The 16092-nt window shown below is 34.3% G+C and overlaps 2 protein-coding genes across 7 annotated transcripts; one reads left to right on the top strand and one right to left on the bottom strand.

The window, feature by feature from the left end:
• The first annotated feature begins 6927 nt into the window (after nucleotides 1-6927).
• LOC111994749 (EID1-like F-box protein 2) lies at nucleotides 6928-10600 on the top strand. 5 transcript variants are annotated; one of them, XR_010631288.1, is made up of 6 exons: nucleotides 6936-7109; nucleotides 7216-7253; nucleotides 7749-7804; nucleotides 8538-9313; nucleotides 9769-10019; nucleotides 10290-10600. XR_010631288.1 is itself a non-coding variant. In XM_024026631.2 (5 exons), exon 4 carries the CDS (start codon nucleotides 8548-8550, stop codon nucleotides 9292-9294), a length of 747 nt encoding a protein of 248 aa, XP_023882399.1. In that variant the 5' UTR covers nucleotides 6937-7109; nucleotides 7216-7253; nucleotides 7749-7804; nucleotides 8538-8547; the 3' UTR covers nucleotides 9295-9313; nucleotides 10290-10600. The 5 variants fall into 5 exon arrangements, 2 of the variants coding, with proteins under 2 accessions (XP_065635435.1, XP_023882399.1); XR_010631289.1 differs by having other exon boundaries at nucleotides 9769-9944; XM_024026631.2 differs by lacking the exon at nucleotides 9769-10019 and having other exon boundaries at nucleotides 6937-7109.
• Nucleotides 10601-11499: 899 nt separating this feature from the next.
• LOC111994747 (uncharacterized) lies at nucleotides 11500-15815 on the bottom strand. Of its 2 annotated transcripts, none has more exons than XM_024026629.2 (6): nucleotides 15648-15815; nucleotides 15400-15552; nucleotides 13576-13649; nucleotides 13378-13457; nucleotides 12861-13012; nucleotides 11500-11709 (listed from the first exon to the last, which is right to left on the bottom strand). In XM_024026629.2, the coding sequence occupies exons 1-6, from the start codon at nucleotides 15649-15651 to the stop codon at nucleotides 11603-11605; spliced, it is 570 nt and encodes a 189-aa protein (XP_023882397.2). In that variant the 5' UTR covers nucleotides 15652-15815; the 3' UTR covers nucleotides 11500-11602. The 2 variants fall into 2 exon arrangements, with proteins under 2 accessions (XP_023882397.2, XP_023882396.2); XM_024026628.2 differs by having other exon boundaries at nucleotides 15400-15555.
• Between the last annotated feature and the right edge of the window lie 277 nt (nucleotides 15816-16092).

Genomic DNA, 16092 nt, shown 5'->3' on the forward strand with positions numbered 1-16092 from the left:
TTTTTTTTTCTTTTTCTGAATATACATGAAGGTATTGTATATTTGTATCAACTATGAAGCATACATTTCTATGATTCAAAATTTTCCATCGTTAACTTTTGGCGTTTTCTATACTACTTTTGAAAATGGGTTACCCAGATTTATGAAGGCAAGCAGTTGAAAAAAGTACTTAATTGTCTAGCTATCATCTTTACTTCCTCTTTAACAATGTGAGACGTATAAGTGGTATAAGTAACTCTAATAATTATAGAAGTTTCGTTATTTATGGCATGTTTGGATGTTTAAAAAAGGAGGGGGAGTAGAGTAGAGGGAGGGAGAGTAATGTAATTACCTTGTTTGGAAGTTTTTTAAAGAATAAGGGGGAGGGGTTTGGAGGAGTTTGGAGGGATTTGGACTCCCTCTAGCCCCTCAATTTTAATTCCCCCAAATTGGAGAGATTTGGAGGGGGAGTAGAGGACATAAACTATTGACCAAGTAAATTACCTAATTTATCCTTATTATATTAACAAAATTACACAAAGGGAAGGGCTAATTACTCCCTTCCCCCTTACTAATTTTAAAAACATCCAAATAAGGTGGAGGTGAATCATTCTCCTCTACTCTCCTCCCCACTACTCCCCTTTCCTCTACTCCCCTCTACTCTCCTCCCTCTCTAAACTTCCAAACAAGCCATTAGTGTAATCTTTAATAATCATAAGGAATCTTGCGAGTATTCTTGAGGGTCTTCATATTTGGTTACAGAAAGCTTAAGGAAATTCATAAGTGATATGCCTACGAAAATGTAATAAATTTCCAAATTTCGACCAAACATCACATTTGCGGGGACTGGATTCCGTCTTTTAAAGGTGGGTATTCACTATTCATATTCCAATAACTGAGATACTTTCTATTTTACCTTTTAACTCCCAATTTAATACATTTTATCTAATTAACTAATGATCCATTTATTTTAACAGAAAACATTTTCTAGAAAATGACTTGTTTTTTGAAAAATTCCAACTTGTTTTCTTATGTGTAGTCACAATCTAGAAAATATGGAAAATTATTAATATTTATTGTATTCTAAATAATTATATGAACAAAAACTTTCATTCACAAAAGCAATCCAAGGCAGGGAAATTTTTTTTTCTGTTTGGTCAATAACCGATCAACAATTAATCAATATGTGGATTGAGAGAGAAGGCAAAGAAAGAGAAGTTATTAGATGGGCATTTATGACATAGTTTTCAAAAGTGTTTCTTAATGGGCACAGCATGGTGCCCGTTAACACTACCCTTACGACTATTAGATAATTGTCAACTCCTCGCTGGCTTCGAGAAACTCACCCCTAATAATATCACAACTCACAAGTGCCAGGATACAACTCTAGTTGTTCTTAATAATAAATTAATAAGGATGCAGATCTCTATGTAGCATGAGAAAGAAACAAAAGCAACTCATGGTGTAGGCATGTAGCTCAATATGTTAGAGGTATTTTGGACTTTGTCACTTGGATAGGGGAATCTCTTTGTATTATTTAGCAATGCTTTAACTAAAAGATGTATTGCTTTTATCGAATGCAAATCCTCTATACTAGTTTTTATGTTCTACTTTCTGTTTATTACTCACAACTTGTCATATATTTGTTTAACTTTTTTTATAAAATAGTCAAAGTTTAAAGTGGAAAAAAATAAACACATAACAAGTTGTAATTGGTGGAACATGAAGTGAAACACAAAAAGTGGTACAAAGGATTTGTATTCATTTTATATATCCTTGTCAAAATGCAATTTCAATCTTTACATTAAAAAAATTAATTAAAAAAGATAAAAAGGAGAGAAGTTATCTGGTTCACCCGAGTGTAATCGAGACATGGAATCAATTGTTCATCTTTTACAAGATTGCAATGTGTCTGATATTTTAAATCCATAGAATGGGTGAAATTAAACTAGTTGCACTTCTTCAGCTGTGTTTTATAAATTCCTTTAACCTTGGAATATCCTATTCTGGATGGGACTGTGGAGTATAGAAACAACAGGTTTTTTTAACTTAAGCTCATATCACAGGTTTTTTAAACAGGTTTTTTACCTTGAAAACCACAGAAAGTAACCCGGTTTTAAAATCTCTTTTTGACGATTGCGGGTATATCTTCCAACGTTTCATTCCTAAGAAGAACAAATATACTAGTTTAAAATCCTAATGATTAAAAGAATGGCTAATTAGGGAGATAATGTTACAGATAGTAGTGCTGAAGGAATGCAAGAGTTTAGAACAAATTACATCAAAATAATAGAGATTTTGATCTTTAGTATTTTAAACATTGAAGATTATAAAAATATATATTAAAATTGTTAAGAACTTCACCATAGAGGCTTGGATTTCTATTACTTACTTACAAAATTAAAATAAATCAAACTATACCTTAGCAAGTTGGGATAGAAATGCTTCTCACCCATGTCCCACCTTCTAATTGTTTGCTTACTATACATAGTGCACAACTCAAAACAGTTTGCAAAGCCAAAATTAGTAAATACAAATCCAAGGTACATGTGCAAGTGTGCAACCCAATGGGTGAAAATTATCATGGCAAGCCTCTTTAGACTTTAGGAACAAGCCATTACCAACATCAACAGGCTAGTTAGTCTGTAGAAGGTACTCGATGTCACGTTTTGTGCATAGCTATTGTTATTATATTGTGCCATTCTGGAGTAGAAAATCTCACTCATCAACTAATACAACCAACTTATCATATGCTCCAAATAACTTGCGCTAATTTGAGGCAACCAGTGCATTGTATAGACATACTTTTTCGTCAATATCAACATATTTTAGCCTCAACTAAATGCTATAGAACTGAGAAAATGAAAGAAGAAAGAGAGTCTTCTTACCTTCATCATTAGCAATAAGCCCTGCTTGTACTTTGACTTCGATTACTACCATGCATAGAAGAAGAAGGAGCTCAATGAGTGTCAAACCGATTCTTGAGTTTTGAGCTTGCCTTGACATCTTCTACTTCAAAGACTAGAGGTTTGTGTGTAGACTTGCATGAAAGAGAATGAATAGGGACTTGGTTTTGTGATTGTGTGGCAATAATTGTTGACAATGACCCATAGCTGACAAATCATGTATTAATTACTTTTGCATGCTGTTGAGGTGCAAAATAATTAAATAGCCACAAATAGACCCAAGAAAGAGATGAAAAAGACTTTAGGCCCATTTCACACAAAAAGAGAGAGAGAGAGAGAGAGAGAGAATAAAGGGTGGGCTCTCACAACAAAGGAAAGGAAGGAGAAAAGAAAGAAAAAGGAAAGGAGCCCAAAGGATCTGATCCAGAGGTCCACGAAGAAAAGGGCCCAAGAAAACAGATAAAGGAAACCGCAAGCCAAAGCAAGCCCAGAAGGAAGAATTGGGTCGGGACGCCCAGAAGCAAAACCAGAGGCAGAGGATCCCCGGACGCGTGAGGTGAAATTAAAGCAGATTTAAAGAGAGAAAAAAGACAAAAGGCACGCGGACCTTATGAACCAGGCACGCAGTGGAAGTACAAAGCAAAGATGCAGGAGATTTGGTTCCAACCATTTGAAGAAAGAGACAAGAAAAGTACAACTGGGAAAGCTGGTCCCACAATGAGGTCAAGTGATAGATTCTCATGTTTCATTGTTAAGCACAAATTTTATTCAAATCTCCAGACGCAGATATATGTCTGTGACATTAGAAGACCCCACAATGAGGTCAAGTGATAGATTCTCATGTTTCATTGTTAAGCACAGCTCATAACAAGACATAATCTTTTAGAAGAAAAAATCAGTTAGATAATACTCAAAGAAACACGTTAGATAATACTCAAAGTAACACTAACGATTATTCTCGAATTGCACATCATTTTGAATCATATCATACAAGCTCAACAAGACATGCATTTCATCTAAATATATTTACTCATCTTCTATGGAACAATTAGAAATGCAAAAATGACTTGCAATCATAATATAGAAATTGTATGTAGAATATGATTGTGAACTAAATTTTTATGATTTTATTTTTATTTGGTTGTCTATAACCCAATAACCCTTTGAAGATCTTCTTCTTTTTTCTTCTCTTTTTTCCCTATATAATTCGTCCTTCCATATCTTTTTTTTTTTTTTTTGGTGAGAAACTCGTCCTTTCATATTTAAGTGTTAAATTCTTCCATATCTCGAAAAACCCAATTTTCTACACTCCTTAGACCAACAAACCTTCTCCCAACTAATTCAATGAATAAGATTTTCATCTTCCACTATTGTCCCCACTAATATGAACACATTATATGTTTTAGATCTTTACATAATCCAAATGGCACCACAAAGCAACTCATGATATATGTAGGTAAGGATTGAAAATCTCATTTAATCTGATCATAACATTACTCATCCAATTTCACAATCATATTACTTTGCTTGCTTTCCATATCTTCGAGCTGACACTAAGTGTAATAATTAAAAAGCAATGAAAGCATTATTTGTATTAAAATGTCCAATGTATAAAAGCATTTTGTAAGGTAGAAGTAATAATAGAGAGATAAACCTTCAATGGGTTGCAAGTAGGGGTGTGCATGAGTCAGGTTAAAGGAATTTTTTGACCCAACCCACCATGGTGGATCAAAAAAATATTCAACCCAACCTAACCCATCATATAAGTCCAACCCAACCCAACTCAACCCACATGGGTTGGGTTAAACCCATAGGTTGGACAATTTTATTTATTACTACTATTTTTATTAAATTGAGCAGAAAAAAATATAAATATAAATATATTAAAAAACCCAATGATTAGTATCAATGTAACTCCTTAAAAGCAAACAACACTAATGACTAAACAACAATAGTAATTTACTAGAGTTTGTGTTAACTAATTGACTTTTTTATAGGATAAGAAGAGCTTGTTATTTAAATTTTTTTTATTAATTATATAATATATTTTAAATATATATTAAATATATAGGTAGGTCGGGTTGGGTTTGGCGAGTTTGGAATTTTATGACCCGAACCCAACCCGACCTGTTATCAAAAAAAATTTTGTAACCCAACTTACCAGGCTCTAAAAACTGACCCAACCTGGTGGGTTGGGTTAGGTCGGGTTGGTTTTAGTGGGTTGGCAGGTTGGTTGCACACCCGTAGTTGCAAGGAGGATCTTTTGTAATGAGTTTAAAGTCAAACAAATAAATAATAAGATAAGTTCATAGGACGAAACTCAACAATGTCTGTACTTTGTAGGGTATGAAACTTCATAGATTAAAGTTATTCCTGTTTGGTACGTAAGTTTAAACACATGTTTTCAATTTTTAAACAACACTACATGTATTTTTATATACTTTTTCACCCACATGTATTTTCAAAAAAACTGAAAACTGTTATTTATATATATGAGTTAGGTTCAAATTATACTTGGTGTAACTCTAAACAATATTACACAATCCAATAACTTGTTATTAAATTCATATTTTAAGAATTCCACCATTGAATTACATGTTCTATATGTTCTTAACATGCATGCCAAATTTCATGTCAATCGGATGTTATTTACCATGTGATCCATAAACTCATCTTTTATGAATTATTTTAAACTACAAAAATTTGAATTTAAACAATTGATTGATAATATGACTATTAATCTTTGATCACTATGAAATTTTGTAAGCATGGAGAGTATATGAACAAAATGTAATCTAACGAAAGATTTGTCAAAATTCGCATCTAATAATAAGTTATTAAGTAGTGTAATATCGCTTAGAGTTATACCAAGTGTAACTTGAACCCAACTCATATATATATATATATATGTGTGTGTGTGTGTGTGTGTGTAACCTTCACCAACTAAGCACATTCCCACACCGTTCCCTTCATGCCCTATCTAAGAAGTATGGCCCTATAATGTTCTTAGACTTGGGTTGTGCTCCAACAATTATGGTATCATCTATAGATAGGGCCAAAGAAATCATTAAGACAAATGATATTATTTTCTCAAACCAACCAGAAACCATGGCTACCAATTTCTTATATAATGAGAAATGTAGAGAGAGAGAAAGTCAGACATCAAATTTTATTGGGTCTAGAAATATGTTTAGAATATAATAAATTATGATAATTAATGAGATTCTAATAAAAATATTTGTAATAATGAGGGTCTTTTTTTAACCATTGAATCTACTTAAATTCAATGATTTAAAAAATATATAACTCTTTAGAGTTATATCAGGTATATAAGAAAGAGAAATGATATGTTTACAATATTTTTATAACAAATCATAAGTGACAGGTTGTTATTGATTATTATTATTGAGACAAAAAAATAATCTTATTATTAAATTCAAATTTGAATCAGTAATAACTAACTACCTATAATTTATTGTGAAAATATTACTTTTATAAAAATATTATAAACCTAACAACACCTCTCAGGTGTATATATATATATATATATATATATTGAATTCACCTAGGGAGCAGATGGCTACAAATAATTATCTACAACTGTCGCTAAGTAACATCTCTTCCTGCAACAGAGTACAGACCATTCTGAAGTTGGGAGAGAATGGTCTGATAATTATAAACAAGTTGAGAGAGATGTCCAATAAATAGATGCCACATATACACTTATAAAGAAGAATCTCTGGCCGGACAGAATTGTCTTCTGACATATACCTCTAAAGGTCCCGACACAAAACAATTTGCTCTTTCTTTTCAATTTAAAAGTTACCAACAGTAAAAACACTACTTCCATACTTGACAGACACAACCTTTACCTTCTCTCAAAATGACCCTCCACTATCTGAATGACAGGTGAGATTCATGTGGTCCCACTATTAATTCTAGCCACAAACTCTGTGTACGTGGCCAAATTTCATTTGTCCTTCGACTAACAAAACAGCTGCACTGTATGTTTAACCTTCTCAGTAAATTTCTTCTTCTATTTGGAAGCAGACATCATAACAAAAAAAGCTTCTTCTTTTCGTCTCTCTCTCTCTTCATTCAGAGTCCCATTTTCTGCGTTTTTGCTTTCCTTTTCAGTTCCGGTGCCTCTGTTGTGACTGTTTTTATCTTCTTCTTCTTCTGCCCCTAAAGAACCCCAAATTCCAAGATTTTTCTTTCTTATATGTAATTGTTTTATTATTTTTCCCACTTTTTTTTTTTAAATTTTTAAATTTTTCTGTTTTATTTCTTTATGACTATTAAACTCTGTGTTGAACTTTCATTTGTGCAGGATTGAGCTTGCTAGGCTTTCTGGGAGTATAAGCTGAGGTGAGGATTTTGGGTCTTTGATTTCTTCTTAATTACGATCTAGTCCAGTCTCAGATTCTTTTGCCTCTACGGTTTTGTTTGGTTTTGCTGGGCTCTAGGGTTTTGTAAAGTCTTCATTTTTCGTTTCTGGGTGTCTAGGGAAACTGTAAAGTTTGAAACTTTATGTGGGGTTTTTATTTTTTTTATTTAATTGCTTAAAATTTTGATGTGAGGGGCTTGTGGATCTGGAATTTTACAAGTGTATGGCATGCATTGAGAAAATAAACTGAAATATAAGTTCATTCTTTTGTGTGACTGAAAATGTTTGGATTAGTGTAAATTAGAACAAAAATGCTTCTTTTTTTTTTTTTTTTTGGCTTTGAATTGTTTGTGTTTGGTTTAGTGAGTAAAATTTTGGTTTATGTTCTGATATGTTACAACTAAATTCTAGTCAAATGCAAAGCTACCCATTTCACATACGAGTTTAAGCTCTCTCTTTGTTTTTTGATAAGCCAGGTTGCTTTTGCAAATTTCATAATCGGTGGCCATTGTGGAATTTGAAGAATTTAAAGGTGGGTCCTATTCTATTGAGATTTTATTGGATTGCATCATTGCTTATGCTAGTAGGAGAAGTAATCTACGTGTGAGTTAATCATGTCATTGCTGTGTGGGGCTCAAAAATCCCTTTTGAGCTCTCATATACTTTATTTTTGGACTTTGATAGACTTTATGTTTTTACCTTAAGGTTATTGCCTGGTAGATACTCTTCATCAAATATGCGTAAGAGCTCACCATTTTTGTGGCTGCTTGCAACAAATTTAGATGTTATAAAGCCTTCAATTTATGTCTACATGAACATGGATTCGATCTTTTTATGGATAATTAGAGAGTACTATGGAAGGTGTTTTGCTGTAACGTTCTCTAGCATTTCTAAAATAGACCATCGTTATTAGTTTATTACTTACACTTGCTTCTTATGTAGGTGAGAGACTATGTTGGAAGGTGAAACTTTTGAATCAAATGCCTTGAATAGCTCTTTGTTCTTGAGTTTGAGTATACTTTGAATGGCTGCATGATGTTATTGCTTTTTGTTTTGTGCTTGAAACGTGACTGCTGGAACTATGTTCTTGCCTTTAGCTTCTGGTGTTATAAATGGCATAGTTCTAGGCAAGGTCCTTCCATTTGGATAATGTTTTGTTTGGATCTTTTTGTCTGGTTGAAAAACTTGGTCATCAGTGTAAAATATCAACTAAGCAACTTTTCTTCATTGTGTGTATGACAAGGATTTATGATAATTGTTAATAGGTGGCTGACAATGATTCTAACAAAGCAGTACCGTTGCATACACTCATCAAGCTGTCAATGCACAAAAGGGCATCTAAGCGAAGATGTGATATTCCTAGTATTCCAACAGTTGAACTGGAATCCTAAGCTAATTGCTGCTCTGTCCTGTGCATGCAAGTGGTTTGATGATCTAGCTAAGAGAGTACTATGGAAGGAGTTTTGCCGAACTAGAGCACCAAAGATGATGCTTGATCTGCAATCTAATGGGAGTCACAGTGTAGATGGGAACTGGAGAGCGCTTGGGAAGCTTCTTATTTACTGTTCCGGATGTAAGAAGGGTGGCCTTTTCAATAGCATTCAAATTCCAGGCCATTTTGTTTATAGGACCCGGTTCTCTAGGACATCAGGGAAGAGTTTCCTTTTGCCACAATGCAGAACAGATGTTTTGTATGTGTCTGATCCTTGTGAACATCTTGATCAAGGGGAGGAAGGGGATGTGGGATTCTTTCGTGGAGTTTTCAAGTCGTTCTCAATGTCGAAGGTCCGGAAGATGCTAATTAAAAGGGGGGCCCAGCTTCATCCAACAGAGGTGTGCCCTTACTGTAAGGCAAAGTTGTGGAACATGCTGCAAGCTAAGATGATACCTCAAAGTGCCAGCTGTAGATTGGGTTCGTATGAGGATTGCATTGAGTATTACGTGTGTCTAAATGGACATATGCTTGGGATCTGCACTCTCTTACCTTTGTCTGATTCGGAAGAGGCATCTGAGTTGGAGTGATAGTTGGAATGAAATTCAGGTATCCTCTTGCACCAACTATTTTGATTTATATTGGAAAAGGCTTAAGGGGGATCTGAAATTAATAGTTAATACTTTTTTTATTGGTAAGTTATACATGCACCAACGAGTCCTGAACTCACATCCTCACCCTCCACCTGGCAAGTTGAGCTAGAGTTCATCAGCAATATTTATATTTTTTAAACAGCTGCACATCCACATTTATGTTCTTATTTATACTGCTATAATATCGGTATATATATATATATATATTTTTTTTTTTGATAAGCAACTATAATATCAGTATTGAATGATTCTTAGCATTCTTTTGTTGACATTTCTAATACCAGACTGTCTCTACCACAGATAAATAATAAAAGAAAAGAGGTTAAAATTTTTTCAGGAAATATCTTGGCTAGGTTTATAAAACAACCAGAGATCTTTTATGTGGGACCTATTCATGGTGAACCTTTTCAGGTATGTTCTTCATGTATGCTGGTCAATGGCACGGATATCAACTATAAGTTGTGAGACAAAGAACTACAGCTCGTTAACATCTCACTGATTTGAAATTTTGGTGTTTGCATAAAGCATCTTCTGAAGCCCTACAGTGATACTCTTACCTAACATCACCTGGGACTCTGCAATAGGAGGTGTTATTACTCTAAGATGCAGCACCTTCAATGGACAAATATTGCCATGATATTGAAAGTTAATCCTAGCTTATGGTGATGTCTGTTATAGCCTGTGTAGAAGACTCTCTTTTTAAATTTACTTAAATGACTAGACTTTCATACCTAAAAGGATCCATGCAGCCAACTCCAATTACTTTAGATTAAGGATTAGTTGAGTTGCATGCTAAACTTTCATATACCTTAACTCAGTGTTTATCTAAATGTGTTATTATGCGGTAACATCTTTAAAGTAGTTTATGTACTTTCTTCCGCAAAGAAATTGTTTGTTATAATTCTAACGAGACATATCCTTTCCCTGTGCAGATTTCTAATCATTTGCAAGTATAAAGTTGGGTTATTCAAACATGTGATAAACTGTTCAACTTATTTGGTGGAAACTGGAATCAACCATCACAATTTCGTATGGACTTTTGAGTCTGTTGCTTCAGTCTTGCCTTGGCCAAATATTTCCCAGCAAGAGGCTAAAAGCTGCTGCTAATTATTTCTTTTTAAATCATCCTTTACATGGAATGTTAACGTGAATTGTACTATTGTGTACATTTATGTAAGTACCATAAGTGTATTTCATTGATGGATTGGTTTGTGAAATAATCTATACACGTGTTTATGATGAATTAGTTATCTAGTTTGAGTAATTTCTCCAAGAATTCCTTTTCAGTTAAGGTTCCATACTTCCTCTTGTGAATTGTATTTGAGTCAAATGTTCTGATATGCATTGCACTCTGAAGCACCTACACTTCGCTTTTGTGGTACAATCTCTAGAATAAGTAACATGGGGGAAAATGGGCATTTGCCCTTAATTTACAAAATATGCAGCAAAATGTCATTGTATTTAAAATTCGATTTTAACAAAATCGAGTTACAGGTGAAACTTGACATTAGCAATATTAAGTTCTATGCATATTTTGTCACTTAAAGTTTTTCGAAAATTTAAGTAGAACTCGATATTGCTAATGTCGAGTTCTACTTAAAAATATACATAGAACTTAATTTTGAGAATATCGAGTTTTACACCCAGTAGCATTTTGTTAAATAGTTTCAAAACAAGGGTATTTTGCTGCTTAGTTTGTAAATTAGAGATAAATGCTCATTTTTCCCAAGTAATTTGTGGTCATTCCCTTTTTCCAATTTATGTACCTTGACAATCAAATTCAATTTTAATGTGGAATCATCTAGCATAACCCTGGAACTTGGAAGTATGACTTAAAGTCGTGATTATCAACATTAGACAAACTATTATGCCAAGTACACTGGACCGCATTAGGGGAATCTGTTTTATGAAAGATAATTCAATTGAGAAATTCGAAGTCAGATTCTATCCAAAAGGTCAGGCAATACCATTGAGTCAAACTAGTATGATGTTTACATCAGTATCATGTAGAGGGTCATAAAGTGAAGCATGGCTTTATCTCAGCATTTTTGACGTAGAGAATTCATCTTAACGCGGGGAGAAATAAGTTTGGTATTACCGGAACTCAAAAGGCATCAAAATGAACCAAAAACAAAAAACAAGAAATACAAATGCAGCTTATTACTGCATGCATCATATTGATTTCACCTTGTCGGGTTTAATAATCCAAGTTAGAATAAACAAGGATATTAATATATTCAAAGGATCAAATATCCAGCCCAAGGTCCGGCTCTTCCTTTTTTATTTGGATAGCGTCTGGCGGCTCCTCTTCTTCAAAGTCCAACCTTGTAATGTTCATTGGGCCGATGTTAACTGCAGGTTTTAATTCTCAAATAAGGTGCTTGACACTTGAAAGGAATATCAATTTTCAAGGTATAAAATTTTGACATGAAATCAATATATAAAAGAGCTGTTAGTATTGAACAGAAGTTGCAGACTCACTAGCACAATAGAGGTACACTGTAGTGCTCCTGTGAAACTAAAGCAAAAGCTCAAGCTCAAGCTCAAGCTCAAGCTGAAGAAATGGTATTTGCTGAGTATAATACAATGGGTGCACAATACCTTTTTTTCCTGATTGAGGTAGGGGATGGAAAATTGAACAGTATAAAAGTGATGTGATGTGCTGCTAGTGCAATTGCAATAATCTCAATTCTAATTCTAAAAATATGTTCTCCAAATAGGACTTAAAAATCATTGCCGTGACCTTCAAAGTCATATCCTAGAGATTGCATCCAAAAAATACCCTAAATCAAGTTTCATGTGACTAGCTTCAGGGAATTTAATTGCCAAAGTAATCAACATACAAAGCCTGCTTCCATTGGAAAAGTCAAAAGTGAGTTGATTTGAAGAAGAAACTTTCAACTAAGTTGCATTTTAAGCATATCCACTTGCAAAGGAGAATAATATAGGGTCTTATCTTATTTTTTAGCTAACATGAAAATAAAAAACTGAAGAAAACACGAGGAAATCATTTTATTCAGAGAAACCTTCAGATAATCACTTTAAAGGATGACAATCGAAAATCTAGGAAACATTTAGGTATGCTCAATACATAAGCAGGCCAAAACTGTCCTCGTGGCTATAAGAAGTTAATTTCTCCCATATTCTCTGCATAACATCCATTATGCAATGATATTCATCTAATCTGACTTTTGGTTCCAAAAAGGTCAAAAGCATGGTGACTGGAAGTTCACATCACTTTGGAATCTTACACATGCAGATTGTGCACTGAAAAAATGGCTGAAATTTTTAACAGGTATCTTTTTGAACGAAGAGTAGAGAATAAAAAAATAAAAAAATAAAACAGTTTGAGTCGATAATAATATTTAAACTGCTGTTCGTAAAGAAACCAGCAGGTAGGAAGCCTAAACCAGTGCCTAAGCTTTCATACAACTTATAAAACAGAGAGTCAAAAAGAGAGAGGGAGAGCAAAGGAGAGGACAAGAAGAGACTGCGTCACATACCAACAGCATCTACCCCAGCTAACTTTGGCATAAACTGCCTGATATGGTCTTCTGCTGCTTGCTCAGCTTTCAATGTCTCACACACAAAAGAAACAGAAATCTTGTTCTTTCCATCCTTTTGTTCAACCATACCCACAACATCCTTCTCCCACCTGCCTCCAAATAAATATGAACATAGAATGTGAATTGATATTCACATCATCACATGCAATGATGATGAGTATTACAAGAGATGTTAACAAAAAGATAGATAATCTTTTGGGAATTAATATCAAAGATAAAAGTATAAGTCATTTCAAACTTAAATATATAATGCATTTGGATGGAAATTTATTATTTATCTAGACAGAAGTCATCAGCTGACTAAAAAGAAAAAAAAAAAATCCAAGTGTGAGCAGACTAAACAATTTTTATGAATTTTCTGATATCAAACAAAGACAAAAGAATGCTAATGGAAGCATCAAAGTTATAATTTACCCTGCTCAGAAAACCAGCAAGATCAGCCTAGACAGCTTACCCATGAACTTGATCAATGCTGTGGAAGCGGGCAGCATCGTGACCTCTACACTCCACAACAACTTTTTGTTCTTTCTTTCTCTGTTATGCCTTGAACAGTTAGAGAAAAATTGAGGGAAAAAAAAAAAAGAAGAAACAAGGAGAATAAAGGTAAGTAAATAAATAAATAAATAAAAATGAAGAGGCAAAAAGTTCCTACATTGTAGTCTATGATTGTGAGCTTGATCAAGCGGTAGTCCTCACCCCTGCTGCACTCTCTTTCACATGCCAACTCTTTCACCACGTAAAAAAGAAAAAAGAATAAGTATCAACATATAATAATGGCAGACATTTATAGAGAGGTTCCCAGAAAAGCCTCGACAGGACATTGGACAAAGTGAACCAAGAAATCCTCCATTCATGAAAACAGCCAAGGTGAGGAAGTGTACTGGCTGGAAAATCCACAAAGGCTAAACGCATAAGGACATTACTTGCCTAGAAAACAAATTCAATGATGGTAAAAATTTAAATTCCAATTTCCGAAAAGTTTCTATCACTATTGTGGACACATTGACTTTAATGTCTCTGTATGCACATCAATTAAGTGTAGGACTGATTTTGGCACCAGATATATGTCCGATGACAACAAGTCTAATAGGTTTTTCAGTCAGAGAAAAATGATAAAGAAAAAGGTCCAACAGGGAAATATTTTGAGTATCCAGTGAGCATTCAATTACTGATGCACCAATTAACTACCCCTATTTCACCTCAAGTGCCAAAGATTCCTATGCAAAAGTTTATTTTATCAACTAATAAATACATATAGGTACACAATGTTGTGGGTCCAGCCCGATTTTGTGGCAAGAGAGTCATGTAGTGGAAAACTCCTATTAGAAATAGGAGACCACATGAGTTCCAATTCGTGTTTGTATAGAAGTTAGTGTGTTGAATAATTAATTCATGACAAGAATTCTAGTTGAGGTGGTGTTAGGAATCCATGTGTTCCTAGAATTGATGTGGGGTGGCAGACTTGCTTATAAAGGCAAGGACTAGTGTGCCGCATAAGGATTGGTGAGTGCAGCAACAAAAGAGTGCCGCATATTGTAGAGAAAGAAAAGAAAGAGGAAGCCGCACAAGAAAAAAGAGAGAGCAGCCAAGAGGGAGCCGCTTAGAGATAAAGAAGACAGACAAGAGAGAGCTGTGCGTGAAGAAGAAAATATTAAGGAGAGTGCAAAGTGTTGCCACCTTTGAGAAAGATAATTAGTGTGTGTGAGAGCAAAGAAAGCAAGAAAGATTTTTTTCTTTAGCTGTGAGACATACACAAGAACTATTGTAATTGATTTAATAATAGTGAAATTATTCGAAGTTTGTTCTGTGATTTTTCCCTTCAAAGAAAAAGGGTTTTCAGCGTAAATGTCTGTGTTTTGTGTGTGATTGTTATTTTGGATTGCTAATATTTGTGATAATATTATTTGTGACCCAACACACTAAACAATGTTGATATAATGTAAAAACAAGATTTTTCTAAGCATGACCGTTCAGTGCTAAAATTCATGGATGAGTTATCAATCATATCTGTGGCAGTTGGCCAAACTCCAAAATCATAGAAACAGAAGTAACAAAAAAAAGGCAATCTATAGGCATACATTAGACAAGAAACAAAATTTTTCAACGACAAAAGAGATACAATACCCCCTTTTCACATTTACGAATACCATGTGTTCATTAGTGTATCCCTTTCAACAATGTTCAAGTTCTCTTAGATTCCCTACTTCTATAAGTACTCTGCCCATTTGCAAATTCACAACATTTCCCAAGCCCACTAAGTTAACATTAATAGTCCCAAACCACAAAATTACAAATACTTATGCTGCAACCAATCCAACCATATGGTCGTAGAAGTGAATGAAAAAGTAAATCCAGAGAAAACCCAGTTTATACAAGAAACACATGAATGATTGATTATAACTGAATTCTCAGCCTAGAAAATAGAAATAGAAAAGGAAAAGTGTGAATGTGATACAAATGAATAAAAAAAAAATACCAGTGCCATGAAGGCCATAGCAGATAGAATGGGGAAGTCGGATGAAATGACCAGAGATGGAGCCACATGGCAACAGTGCTATTGATGCCACTCCTTCCATCACCTCCTCCTTCTCCTTCTTCCCTTTCTTTGCTTCTGCTCCTCTTTCTTCCTCTGCTACACGTACAGTTTGTTTGTTTATAACCAAACAAATAAATAAACTTTCATTGACAAAAACAAAAACAAAAGCAATCTTAAAAAATGAGTACCCATTAATCAAATCCTCTGAAAATTTTCCTTTTCCTTTTCCTTTCCCTTTCCCTTGGCGAAGGAATTAGCCGGTCTCGTCTCGAGTGACTGACTATATATAAAAAAGAGGTGCTGCGTTTCAAACGACGCCGTAAAAATGATTCGCATGTTAGCCTTGGCCTTGGTGGGCAGTTGAACTTGAATACAATACATACAGACGGATACAGGCTTGGTCCAAACGACCAAGTCATTTCTCTAAAACGACATGCTAAATTGAGCTCCTCCAAACGACAAGCTTATGGGCTGCCCTTCAACCCTCCAAGCTTTGTGGCTATGCTATTGCCTTTGGCTCCGTTAAGAATATAAAGTGAGAGAAAGAAAGGCTAAAATCTGAATAGTCTGTATATTAATGTATATTCTTGTGTGTGTAACATTGTACAACAGGAAGCCATATATAGGCTAAGT

This window comes from Quercus suber, unplaced genomic scaffold, assembly GCF_002906115.3.
Source record: "Quercus suber isolate HL8 unplaced genomic scaffold, Cork oak 2.0 scaffold_206, whole genome shotgun sequence".
NCBI lineage: Eukaryota > Viridiplantae > Streptophyta > Magnoliopsida > Fagales > Fagaceae > Quercus > Quercus suber.